The 14,536-nt window shown below is 39.6% G+C and overlaps 1 protein-coding gene across 1 annotated transcript in view; it reads right to left on the bottom strand.

The window, feature by feature from the left end:
* Positions 1 to 4,814: 4,814 nt before the first annotated feature.
* The window catches only part of xpr1a (xenotropic and polytropic retrovirus receptor 1a), a 99,114-nt gene continuing 89,392 nt past the window's right edge, over positions 4,815 to 14,536 (bottom strand). Inside the window, exons 12-15 of the mRNA XM_083767780.1 lie at positions 12,462 to 12,628; positions 11,944 to 12,083; positions 10,858 to 11,079; positions 4,815 to 8,804 (exon numbers count right to left, since the gene is read on the bottom strand). Of these exons, the coding sequence (XP_083623906.1) occupies positions 8,747 to 8,804; positions 10,858 to 11,079; positions 11,944 to 12,083; positions 12,462 to 12,628 (587 nt within the window). The 3' untranslated portion in view covers positions 4,815 to 8,746. The remainder of the gene's footprint in view (positions 8,805 to 10,857; positions 11,080 to 11,943; positions 12,084 to 12,461; positions 12,629 to 14,536) is intronic.

Below are 14,536 nucleotides of genomic sequence, written 5' to 3'. Positions count from 1 at the left end.
ATTACTACGCTGTCCAAGAGAGAGACGGCGTATCAACGTCGTATGCACGGCGTGCCGGCGTAGTTCATTTTTCAGTTCACTTTCAACTGTCTGAAAACACAAAAATAGTCAAAAACAGTCCGACGGCGTGAGCGGACGTTGATACGCCGTTGATACGCCGTCCAGAGAGAGGTCGGCGTATCAACGTCGTATGGATGGCGTGTCGGCGTAGTTCATTTTCAACTGGACAACGTTGGCGCTGTTCCCTTTCAACAATTTTTGCTATGATTGATTTTTCATTGATTATTTTATTTTCGTGTTCTGCACACAAAGTGCCCAACCCCCATCGGTTTATAAGACACATTTACATTTCATTATATTCATTCATAAGACATTGAATTATAGTGAGCTGAGTCAGCTGAGACTGCTTGAGTGAGTGTTTGACACATTGACACTTTTTATTATTCAGCTTACTGTGGAGACACATGCTGGAACTTTTTACTTTGAAATGTTTTGTAGTTTTTGTCCACAATTCCATGCTGTATGGATGTTGCTTCTATTAGGAGAGAGAACAGGAAATGTTGATCAAAATAACAATTCTTCTACATTCTCTAATTGTAGAATGAACTGATGCAGATGTTTAACAATAATTTAACTCCTGAGTTAATGATCTATAACTTATTGATCTTTAGGTAGTCTTATAGACTATAAGGGTCCATTTGGTAATATACAAACTCCATTTATAGCTGGGGACCACCTAGGCTGGAACCCCTTCAAGGACCACAGTGAAAACCATAGTTATATAAATTTATTTAATTTATACATTGCTTATCGCATTACATTGTTGTCCACTGTTTAATTTAATTAAACAGTGGACAACAATGCAATGTGATAAGCAATGGCCGACTCCGAGGAACAACAGACTCCTCCATAATTATAACTCCCAATATTTGTGCTGCCATGGGGATGTGGGGGGGGGGGGGGATATATGTGAATAATAGCTTTGAAATTACTATGTTGTAAAGAAGAATCAATAAACGTATGTTTAAAAAATAAATTTAAAAGTGATGAGACATTTTAGCCACATCAGGTGATTTGTGTAGTAGCCTACCTGTACTTTGCCACTAGATGGGGTACTTTCCTAACTGAAACCGAATCGAAAGCTGTTGTAATTAGGTTTTTCATCGTTTTTTATCATCTAAAATCATGAAAGATATATTATAGTCACAATATAGTCATTTTTCATGATCTTTTTAAACAATGAAAACAAAAGATAATCATGATTCAGTATTTTCATTTTTTTTAATCATGAAAACCATGTATAAAGTACCTCGGCTGGGAGGCGAACCCCGGACTTCATATCAACAAGGCGCATAGCCTACCAGTGGACTAAAGAGCCAGACCTGATGAATAACCAAACCTAAAGCCACCAAGTAGGCTACAGACAAAGAAATGTGTCACGTTTTAAGCTATTTTAATATAAATGTTTATTTACATTTTACTTCTTTACTAAAGACATTTAGTTATAATTATTAATTCCATCACTTAATTGTATCAAATAAATCCACTAAAGACTAGGCCTAGTTGGTCCACCGTCCATCTGTTAAATCCATTAAAGATATAGCTGTGAGGGACGTCCATACGCCATTACTACGCTGTCCAAGAGAGAGACGGCGTATCAACGTCGTATGCACGGCGTGCCGGCGTAGTTCATTTTTCAGTTCACTTTCAACTGTCTGAAAACACAAAAATAGTCAAAAACAGTCCGACGGCGTGAGCGGACGTTGATACGCCGTTGATACGCCGTCCAGAGAGAGGTCGGCGTATCAACGTCGTATGGATGGCGTGTCGGCGTAGTTCATTTTCAACTGGACAACGTTGGCGCTGTTCCCTTTCAACAATTTTTGCTATGATTGATTTTTCATTGATTATTTTATTTTCGTGTTCTGCACACAAAGTGCCCAACCCCCATCGGTTTATAAGACACATTTACATTTCATTATATTCATTCATAAGACATTGAATTATAGTGAGCTGAGTCAGCTGAGACTGCTTGAGTGAGTGTTTGACACATTGACACTTTTTATTATTCAGCTTACTGTGGAGACACATGCTGGAACTTTTTACTTTGAAATGTTTTGTAGTTTTTGTCCACAATTCCATGCTGTATGGATGTTGCTTCTATTAGGAGAGAGAACAGGAAATGTTGATCAAAATAACAATTCTTCTACATTCTCTAATTGTAGAATGAACTGATGCAGATGTTTAACAATAATTTAACTCCTGAGTTAATGATCTATAACTTATTGATCTTTAGGTAGTCTTATAGACTATAAGGGTCCATTTGGTAATATACAAACTCCATTTATAGCTGGGGACCACCTAGGCTGGAACCCCTTCAAGGACCACAGTGAAAACCATAGTTATATAAATTAATTTAATTTATACATTGCTTATCGCATTACATTGTTGTCCACTGTTTAATTTAATTAAACAGTGGACAACAATGCAATGTGATAAGCAATGGCCGACTCCGAGGAACAACAGACTCCTCCATAATTATAACTCCCAATATTTGTGCTGCCATGGGGATGTGGGGGGGGGGGGGATATATGTGAATAATAGCTTTGAAATTACTATGTTGTAAAGAAGAATCAATAAACGTATGTTTAAAAAATAAATTTAAAAGTGATGAGACATTTTAGCCACATCAGGTGATTTGTGTAGTAGCCTACCTGTACTTTGCCACTAGATGGGGTACTTTCCTAACTGAAACCGAATCGAAAGCTGTTGTAATTAGGTTTTTCATCGTTTTTTATCATCTAAAATCATGAAAGATATATTATAGTCACAATATAGTCATTTTTCATGATCTTTTTAAACAATGAAAACAAAAGATAATCATGATTCAGTATTTTCATTTTTTTTAATCATGAAAACCATGTATAAAGTACCTCGGCTGGGAGGCGAACCCCGGACTTCATATCAACAAGGCGCATAGCCTACCAGTGGACTAAAGAGCCAGACCTGATGAATAACCAAACCTAAAGCCACCAAGTAGGCTACAGACAAAGAAATGTGTCACGTTTTAAGCTATTTTAATATAAATGTTTATTTACATTTTACTTCTTTACTAAAGACATTTAGTTATAATTATTAATTCCATCACTTAATTGTATCAAATAAATCCACTAAAGACTAGGCCTAGTTGGTCCACCGTCCATCTGTTAAATCCATTAAAGATATAGCTGTGAGGGACGTCCATACGCCATTACTACGCTGTCCAAGAGAGAGACGGCGTATCAACGTCGTATGCACGGCGTGCCGGCGTAGTTCATTTTCAGTTCACTTTCAACTGTCCGAAAACACAAAAATAGTCAAAAACAGTCCGACGGCGTGAGCGGACGTTGATACGCCGTTGATACGCCGTCCAGAGAGAGGTCGGCGTATCAACGTCGTATGGATGGCGTGTCGGCGTAGTTCATTTTCAACTGGACAACGTTGGCGCTGTTCACTTTCAACTATTTTTGCTATGATTGATTTTTCATTGATTATTTTATTTTCGTGTTCTGCACACAAAGTGCCCAACCCCCATCGGTTTATAAGACACTACATTTCATTATATTCATTCATAAGACATTGAATTATAGTGAGCTGAGTCAGCTGAGACTGCTTGAGTGAGTGTTTGACACATTCACACTTTTTATTATTCAGCTTACTGTGGAGACACATGCTGGAACTTTTTACTTTGAAATGTTTTGTAGTTTCTGAGTTATTTAACTTAAATGCCCAATGCATTCTCTATGCCTCTAAGGTATCTGTTATGATATGCCCAAGATATTTTGTAATTTTGGACACATTCATAATTTGACCAGACAGATGAAAGGCAGGAAACTTAAGTTCTAGATCTTCTTTAGTTCTACATATAAGTACCATGCTCTTCTTGGCATTATAGTGAATATTAGACAACTATACCATCCCTGAGCGATGTTTCTTAGTAGGCTAGCCTACTCTATAGAAGTGTAGTGTTCATTCCCCAAAAATTATTTGTTCAAAATGTGGAGCAATCCTGCAAACTTTGGAAGTCAATCTTAGCCAATCAGGATGGAATATGGGAAAGCGGACAGATTTGTGTTGATCGCATGACTATGGAGATAGTGTAGGCCTATACTGTATATCAATTTGCGTGAAAAATGGCTACTATGTAGTACCCATTCCAACATAGTCATGCGATCAACACAAATCTGTCCGCTTTCCCATATTCTCTCATCACAGATATTTCATGTTCAAATCCCAGTCCACTAATACTTTTCAACTTTACCTAATACAAAAAAACACTACAACAACTATGAGAGATGGTGTACTGGTCTGATGATCAGGCTCTCAACACAGAGGTTCCATGTTCAAGTCCCAGATCTCCTAGTTCAATTCTGGAGAACTTTGAAATATATATATTTCTAGTAAAGTGCACGAGCCAAGTATAAATTCAACATTGCACAAAGAAGTTAATATCACTTTTCTCTCTGCACAATTAGCCACACAATGTCCAAGTCAGACTCATGCCAAACACTCACTCAGCAGTCTCAGCTCACTCTAATTCAATGTCTTATGATTATGAATATAATGAAATGTAAATGTGTCTTAATTTAAGAGTACAATAACTTTGCATTGTGAATAAAAAGGTAGCCACAGTGTGGTTGCAGTGTAATGCTGAAGGTTTAATCACAGGGCTGTCTGCTTTATGTATTATGATTAAACGTGCATTAATGGTTCACAGTAGGCTAGTCATTCTTATCAGGAAAAAAAAACAGGTCAGACACAGGGCGAGAGTTTTAAAAATAAGCGTGGTTTATAAAACCCAGACAGAATCACCAAAGTGTATACAGAAATACAAATATCATCAGGAAAACCATCATAGCACAGTGTTATACACTCAACATTTACAAACTACTCCATAAAAGGGAACTCAGTCAGAGGTTGGGTCGGAGTGTAAGACTTTTCCTTTCTTTTAGTGTTATCTATCTTAAAATCACATTTAACCACGTAACATATTTGTAAATTTGTATCTTGTTTCTCTATCTTATCAAAGTACAACCTAGCAAACTACAGGTACTATTACGTTCCCCTACATAAGTCAGAGAAAGGTTACAACATTGAGAGATTGGACAGAGGAAGATGCAGAGATATCTAGGACTTTTACATCATGAGGTTTCAGCAAGCAGTAAAAACGAGTGGATATCAGTTATCACCCATGAGAAAATGTGATATCAGGGCTTGCGTTATCATCGTCGTCATCGTCATCGTCATCATCATCATCATCATCATCATAACAATCAAACTGTACAAAGTAACCCTATTATTGTCAGTGGGTTATACATACTAGTGTATCTCCATGACCATGTCTACAAATAACAGACATCAGTCAATTGAAGATAATTTTGTTTTAGTTTTGACCTCCATACACTTGAAGGCATATTAAAAAGATCCCCCAGTGTGTACATATAGATCCTAGATCTGTGACATAATCAACTTACTTTCACTATTACTGACAGCAAAAGTAGTTGGCTACAGCTCAATGAGACCATCAGTCAGGAGTTGTTTCTCCAACAGTATCTTGTTGTCTGTACTCTGGACTGGGGTCAGTTCCTGTGTCATACTCCTCAACCAAGGGAATGATTGAAGGGACGTACATTATGCTCACGTGTTTTCTCTCCCTTGGACTCATATCGTTGTCGTCGGCCAGACACCTTTATTTTTGTTTACATAAATTAATGCATTAGTTCATCATACAAGAGTGTCGCACAGAGTAGTGAAAATAGCCGATCTACAAGCTCACAATGCGTTGCAATGTGACTTGCCTTGTAGACCTGCAATAAAATAAATAATAATAAAAAAGGAACAATTTTGGACATACAAGGTTTCCACCCGACAGCAACGATATACTCATATACAAGAGTAGAAGTGTAGGCTACAGAAACTGCCCTTGCCTCCTCTCCCCCATCTCCTCCACAAGCCCTGGACGCAAACCCCGGGGATGATGGAGCCCGGAAATAAGGTAGAATCACCAACAAGGTACACACAATCACAATCCAGAATCAGTTTCTTCGTTTCTATGTATATTTTTTCTATGGTCTATTCTTTTTTTACAAACACATTTGGATTGATTTACACATGAAAAAAAGAGTGCAGGATTGTGAACAATCAAAAAAGCCCCTCAAAAAATACTGCTTGTTTTAGAGCAAAAAACAAAAACAAAGAACATTTAAATGTATGAAACCAGCCATTGTCTCAGAAGATACAATGATCGTTAATATACACGTAATGTAAAATAAATTAAGTCTATGTACATTGTTAAACTAAAGCAGCATGCAGGCAAGACAACAGATACATACAGCCTTACTACAAAACAATCTGCTGTAGGGTTGTGCTGCTGTCACATACACAAGCAACACAGTCAGAGAGAGACTGACAATGATGTGTGTGTGTGTGTGTGTGTGTGTGTGTGTGTGCGTGCGTGCGTGCGTGCGTGCGTGCGTGCGTGCGTGCGTGTCTCTGACAGTAAGTGAAGTTATTACCTGGATAGGCAAGCTATCTTCCAAAAGGCCATAAATGCAAACCTTTAAGCAGGGATTGTACTGTACAAACAGGATTGTGCAACCATTAAGCATCTTCTCTTTTACCAACAATGGGAAAACAGAAGCAGAGGAAAAAATTAAGTTCCTTCTTGTGGGTAATAAACACCATAGTGTCTCTGCTCTCTGGGTTTGGGATAATGGTTAAAGAGGAAGAGAGAGCATGAATGGAAACTATTACATCTAAAGAGAATTATTTCCTTCTGAAAGACAGTGGCCAAAGACCCCTGAGACAGGAGCTGGCAACCAACCTTCAAAGTTACAACCGATAACGATTGTTGCTCACAACATATTGTTCAGTCTGCAAGGCATGCAGCCACACCAAGTAGGGGCATCTGTGTGAGCAATTGAGCATGTATACTGTACAGTATGTGTTTGTGTATAGTACTATTAGTACATGAGGAGTTGAAGATTAAAAAAAAATAAAACAGAAAAAAGGCTGATGATGGATGTCAGATGTATTTTTTTTTATCCCTGGTGTTGCTCATTCAAAACACAATTATACATGAACGAAATTCACAACAGTACAAGTATTTAAAAAAAAAGGTGCTAAAATGAACAAGGCAACAGTGAACATTACGGCACACAATGACGTGATGAGTGCATCACATTGCACCTGTTCTGTGTAGAAATAACTCAACATGCAACTCTGTTGAACACCTGAACATTACTGTTACATTCAACATAACATTTATAATAATAATAATAATAATAATAATAACAACAACAATACAAGCAATACTAATCATATATCAACTGGGCTTCCAGCAGTAGATTAAAAACCTACAAAGACCAAAACTGTCCCCATCAAACAGTTCAATCAATTACGTATTCAAAACAATTACAGAATCACGCCATTCGTGTTACTTTCCCTTGGGCTCCCACTCTTGCACCCTTTAAGCAGGTTAAATGGAGGAAGCAAGTTTAGACAGAGACACATTCATGGAACTAAAGCTTTGGCAGTTATAGCAATGCACATTGGGCACTTTGAGATAAATGACTACATTAACATGGTGGCGTTTGATTGGAGTTTTGTTGAAACTCTTATGTTTACCCTAATTTCAGGCCTAGACAGGTGAGAACGACGACATTAGTAGGAAAGTCTTTGTCCTGAAGTCCACAGAAGGTGTTCAAGACATTAGCTTTGTAAAGCCAGTATTACAAACATTAGAAAATACAGGAACAAAAATTGCACAAATGCTCGAGCTATTTCCATTCTTATAAATAACACATAGTAGTACATAACTATGATATCAGAGTAATAATGCACATTAAAAAATATATTACAAAGCAACTTCACAGACTAGAAACATATTTGAATCAAAACATATTCAGATTTTTTTTTAAATGTTTTCTTTATGTATTAAATGCACTTTTCCGGCAAGTGCTTCCAGGGTTGCTGTTGTACACTGACTTTATTAAAACTCAATAAACAAAATCAACCAACCGAAAGTGGTGGAGTAGAAAATATAAACCAACAAGTTGAAACCAGTTGATTTTTCTTGATATGTTTGAGAATTGTTGAGTCCTTCCTCATGTTTCTGTTATTATTGTTTAGTATAAGTCTCTTGATTGGCTTGTTTTCTCCCTGTCAATCCTGGTGTAGTAAAAAATAAGCATGTAAACAACAGTCCTCTATAACTAATCTATGCAGCCCTCCAAAATAATTCCATGGAAAAGATGAAATAAATTTAAACAAATAATACAAATGTCTCAAAATGAAGACAACAACCTAAAAAGCTTGTTTAGAAAAGAGCAAAGACGTTGGTGTCCTTCCAGATATGTGCCATTCCTGTGCAGTAGTAGCCTGGGTTCCAGCCTGCTTCGCGGCGTTCCGTGATTTGTTTTGTCTCGCTGGAGAGACAAAACAAATCACGGAATGCAGCGAAGCAGGCTGGAAACCAGGCTAGTGCGGTAGCCTCTCACGCCTTCTGTATAACATGGAAAAAGTGGAACTGCTAACCCCTAAAACTGTAGCAATACTCAACTATGCTTGTTGTGCTTCAGTATGTCTATGTTGCTCAAGTGTTTTCTTTTGCATTATGTGGTTGTTTTTGTGTACAGTATGTGCATGCATTTGTGTGTGTGTGTGTGTGTGTGTGCGCGCACGTGTGTGCATGTGCGACACCCTGGACTCAGCTGAAAGCTTCGTCATCCGTGTCCTCAATCAGAACCTTGGTGTCCTTCTTGGATCTAGAGAGAAGGATGGACAGAATGACACATGCTGTTAATGTTTCCTAGTTCTGACTGTACACATCAATGTATTGTACACTAACAACAAATGCACAGTTAAAATAGGCGAAAAGCACACAGACTTTTTCCCCCAAAGCCGAGAAGTTAGACAGAGATGCAGCCTGAGTCCAACACTCTTCAACATATATATCAACGAATTGGCAAAAATGTTAGAACAGTCTACAGCTCCAGGCATCCTCTTGGCAAACACAGAAATCAAATGCTTACTTTTCGCAGATGACCTGCTGCTGCTGTCTCCAACCAAGGAAGGACTACAGCCACAACTTGATCTCCTACACAAATTCTCCCAGACATGGGCCCTGACAGTGAACCTATAACTAAGACTAAAATCATGATATTTCAAAAAAGATCCAGCTGCCAAAACCATACATTTTTCCCAAATACAATCCCACTAGAACAAACAAAAAACTATACATACCTCGGCCTAAACATCAGCAGCACAGGGAACTACAACCAAGCTGTAAAGGACCTGAGAGACGAGGCAAGAAGGGCATTCTATGCCATCAAAATAAACACCAAAATAGACATCCATTCAAACCTGGCTGTGATAGAACCAATTTCCCTCTATGCTTGCGAGATCTGGGGACCATTAGCAAACCATGACCTTGAAAAATGGGATGAACACCAAACCGAGACCCTAAACACAGAATTCTGCAAATCCATTCTCCGTACCCAGCGAAAAACACCCAAATAATGCATGCAGGGCAGAATTAGGACGATACTCGTAATCAAAATAAAAAAAGAGAGCACTTAAGTTCTACAACCACCTAAAAGAAAGTGACCCAGATGCACTCCATAACAAGGCACTCACACACAGCAAAACTCTAGAGATGCCCCCTCAGCCAGCTGGCCCTGGAACTCTGGGCACAAACACAAACAGAGCCACGAGATAGAAAACCCATTGGACTAAACCAAATTATAAAACAGCAAAAGGAAAACTATCACATTGGAAAGAAGCAACACAAAAGCAGAGTAAACTATAATACTATCTGGCCCAAAACAGAGAATACACAGTGGCAGAATACCTGAGCACCGTGACCGACCCAAAACAAAGAAAAATCTTAACTAGGTAGACTCAGTGAGCACAGTCTTGCGATCGAGAAAGACTGTCATAGGCAGACCTGTATCCCGAGAGAAGACAGACTATGCACCCACTGCACACAAAATGAAGTGGAAACCGAGCTACACTTCCTAACCATCTGTCCATTGTACCAAGACATCAGAGACACATACTACCACGGATTACAACCACACACGGAGATTTCGAAAACATGACTAATGGAACACAACCACCCTAAAGACTAGGTACATAGAAATTGATCTATTGAAGATAGTGGGCTGTATTTTGCGTGTCTTAAGTACCAGGTCTTATTACTTAACTTAAGACCTGGAGGCGTGGTCAATGCTCTTTGGCCACTCAGAAATTGGAATAGCCAAATGGCATTGATCACGCCTCCAGGTCTTAAGTTAAGTAATAAGACCTGGTACTTAAGACACGCAAAATACAGCCCTCTGACTCAAATGTACATAATGTTTGTTTTGATTGTATTATTGTATTGTTGTATTGTGCTTTTTGCTTTGGCAATGTAAACGTATGTTTACTCATGCCAACAAAGCCCTTTGAATTGAATTGTACTACATTATGCTGTGCACAGTGTGCTATGTGCACTGATTCTCAACCTGTGGGCTGTGAGGATATTGCAAGTGGGCCTCCAAATAAAATAGCAGATGTACAAGCTCACAACGCGTTGTAGCTATTTTCAGCATGCAACCAAGTGTAAAATCAGGCATCAGCCATCAAGGCCCCCCAAAATATGTTTTTGTAGACAAAATCAACTGTAAATGTAGTCGACTAAAATCTTATATTTACTCGACTAAAAGTAAACCAAAACTAAAGTGTTTCAGATGACTAAAATATGACTAAAACTAAAATAAATTTTATTCAAAAGACTATGACTAAACGATATAAAGACGGTGCAGTTTGTTTCCTTACTGTGAGGACAGCAGGGGGCGCCGCAGCGACAGGCTGTAGGACCTCTTCCTGGCCTTCTTGCCGGCGCGGTTCCGCACACCGTCCTCCTGGTCCATCATCTGCTCCAGCAGAGTCTGGTCGTCGGCGTTGAGTGGAGCCACAGAGATGTCCCTCACCGCACGGAACTCACCACAGTTGTTCAGGTGCTCGTTCTCCAAGCGGAAGAAGTTCCACACGAAACGCCTGCAAACAGCCAACACAAGTTGGGTGATGTTGACTCTGACACTGTGGTGCTGTAAAGCAGTGGTTCTCGACAAGTTCATGTGTAATTGGCTGTGGACACCCCCCCCCCCCCCCCCCCAAATGAAAATATTGTGCGCCAGGAGCCCAGGATTATGTTTCCTAAAATTTCTGAGATTGTAGATCGGCTATTTTCAAATTTGCGCTCGATATATGAGCATAAAAGGGACACAGACAGATAGATAGTCTTCTTACAACGGTGGGGGGGGGCATGCATTTCCAATTCGTTCCCAATTTGTTCGCAGATTTCAATTATCATCAGTAAACATTCCATAACAAATGAATCCCTATTTTATAGTTAATCTCTAAAATAGCACATAATGTGACCACATTTGACTGAGGGACTGCCATTGGATTTTTTTGAATGAAAGCAGGGAATCATCGCTTCAAATTGACATATTGGTTGTTCAGTTTGACCCACCAGTTTTGGAGATATGGCTTATAGAAGTTGAGAAAACAGGCTTGAAAGGTTCACTGTGGTCTCTAACGTTACACCTAGCTACAGTACATGTTTAAGCATTTATTTCATATTTACATTTCAGCTCTGACACTTATTTCAGAGATGCTCTAGTATGTGAAGAGTCTGCCTGTGCTATTAACTCATTTTGAAGGGAAAAAAAAGTTTTTCTCCTCTGGTGAAAAGCTGGACTTTGCGTGATGGCAGGCTCTCAGTCAAATCTGGTCACATATATACTGTAAGATCACATGTTGCGATGTAACGCATGTGAGATCATAGATCTTCTATTTTGGGAACATTTTAGTATTTACTTTAGTAAAGTAACATTTGATGAGTATTTCGGGACCTACCTGAAAACTTCCAGAGGAGCCAGCACAGTAGCTACCATGTCTCCCACATGGGGGATGTTGGTCATGGTGGTCAGAGAGAGAGAGATGGTCCAAGCAAAACGCAGGATCACATCTTCCAGGATTGCACAATAGTAATACGCCTGGACACACATTTAGAGAGGGAGAGACATGTTATGTGTGCCTGTCAAGTGTTGCCACAGTGTTTCTGAAAAGTCGCTTGTAAATATGGTTGTATATACGGTAGGTTGCGTTTATTTGGTCTTGTTTATAAAGTGTAGTTGATTTTTTGGGCTTGTTTTCTAATGTTGTTTAAACCAGTGGTTCTCAAACATTAATGGACACATTAATCTGTATTTTTCCACCAACAAACATTGATTTGTCTAAAATATTTTGTGCCAGGGACCCCCATACCAGATTTGTGTCACTTGCGTGCGTGTGTGCGTGAGTGCGTGTGTGCATGCGTGCGTGCGTGTGTGCGTGCGTGTTGTATGGATACTTAAACATATACGTAGCTCTACCTTGTGTGGATAAACGATCTCCTCCCTGAGGAAGGTGTTCTCTCCAGCTCCCCTATCAAACAGACCCCAGTCCATGCGCAGGTCCCAGATCAGCGTGTAGACAGAACTAATGGCCGAGAACCCAATCAGCAAGTAGAAGAACATGTCAGCGTCCCCATGCCCCTGCTCTGGAACGCACAAAGACAAACATATGCCATGGCAGTTTCACTGCAACGTTTGAATTGCAACAATAGTGAACCAGGAGTCTCTGTGGTATAATGACCTGAACCACTAGAGGGAGCCTCATTACCATCAATATACCTCAGCAATAATCTACTGCTGCTTTTATGAGCGCCTCTCATTAATATTCATTAACACATGTCCTTGTTAAAACTTGTTCTACTTATGTAGAATGTTAGACTATTTAGACCTGAGGCCGATTAAAAAAACATGTTTCTATGTCCAGTGGTGCTCAGCCAAGCCTTTTCATGTCAAGAACCCCCAGAATGATCTGAATTTGGCTGCGGACCCCCATCTGAAAATATGTAGTTCCAGGGACCCCCCCAGAAGAAAAGATTTGAGTTAGAATATATATTCAAAGATTTGCAACACATTTTCACGATTTTTCAATAATATCAGATCTACAAGCTTGTAGCTTGTAGATCTGCTATTTTTCAATAGCTAAAGTACAACATAAAGCTTAAAACACCAAGAGGGGTTCCCATCCTGGATGGGTTAAACTTAAATGACTGCAATATATGTGGAGGGTTCAACTCTCAGAGCCATGAATGCCACTCAGACACGCATCACCCACCACAGACACAAGCATTGATTGATCACAAGTTAAGTGGACACTCTGGACTTCACTGTGTATACTAAGAAGGACCATGCTGATCATATAGGCTGAGTTTGGCCAATCATGGTGAATAATAGGCTATAGATAGTGCATATTTGAATGGCTTTTTAAAGTTTTATAGGGCATCAGAGGGTATTTGACATTGTCAAACTACTGTGTGCTCAGTTGAGCAGCTGCACATTTCTGGCATGTTGATCTCACCTTTTCATCCTGTGGGTTTTCACTGGTACAGTAGCTGTCATTCATGCGTGTGTGTGCATCATTCTGAGTTAGCTCCAACATCAGAGGTATCATAATAATGCTATTTATAACGCACTTATCAAAACTGGTTTAGCGCTTTCCATAAAACCGAAGATGTTGAATCAAATCAAATCAGCAATAGAATAAAATAAAATGTTGTACAATTTGTGTCCGTCTGTGATTGATAAATATGTATTTATTGATCTGATAAAATATCTTCATTTGTATCTGTCAGTATGGTTCGAATTGCCTTCTCTGTGTCAACAATTAGAGAGCAGGGTAACCTCGCGATTGTTTACAGGGAACAATTTCAGTGAAACAGGGAGAGAGAGTCGCTGAGTGACACGCAAGCAAAGGCCGCTGGGCTTGGGAATCGAACCTGTGACTGGCGGCTCACGTCTTTTATTCCACCAGAATCACCTCTCCACCTGACCTCATACAGCCCAGTGGGCACATGCACCCACCTTGAACAGCCAATATAATCTACACACATTGTTGCACTTTTCAGCTGCATTCTCAGCTACAACTAGAAAAAGTGCCCTTCTGGGCACAGGTCTCCACCAGGTTATCCACAGATCCGTGCAGTTAGAGGTAAAAACACTTTTGGGCCAGTTATAGCGCCACCTTGAGGCTGAGTTGAAATTGTTCATGTGGCATTTCGTCCTCGGCCTAGTGGGAATGTGCGTGCACAATTTCACGGAAATCACGCGATGTGTTCATGATTTGCAGCATTTTGTTTGAAACTGAGCACTCCTGTGAACTTTGGAAGCCAATCTTAACCAATCAGGATGGAGTCTGAGAAATCTGATAGACCCGTTTCGTTGAATGGCTCTAGAGAGACTGTGTACTAATTTGCGTGATGTTTGGACAAAATCTGTAGGTGTACTGTGAAAAAACTTGTTTTGCACAAAGCGGCCTCCTGGTGGCGCTATAACAGGCCGTTCTGGAAAGTTTGGGGCAGAGGTTCATCGTTGGCATCCAGGGAGTGTGTGTGCAAAAT

The sequence above is a fragment of the Protomyctophum parallelum genome (assembly GCF_964188405.1).
Source record: "Protomyctophum parallelum genome assembly, chromosome: 6".
In the NCBI taxonomy this organism is placed as follows: Eukaryota; Metazoa; Chordata; class Actinopteri; order Myctophiformes; family Myctophidae; genus Protomyctophum; species Protomyctophum parallelum.
This window is presented reverse-complemented; position numbering and strand designations above follow the sequence as displayed.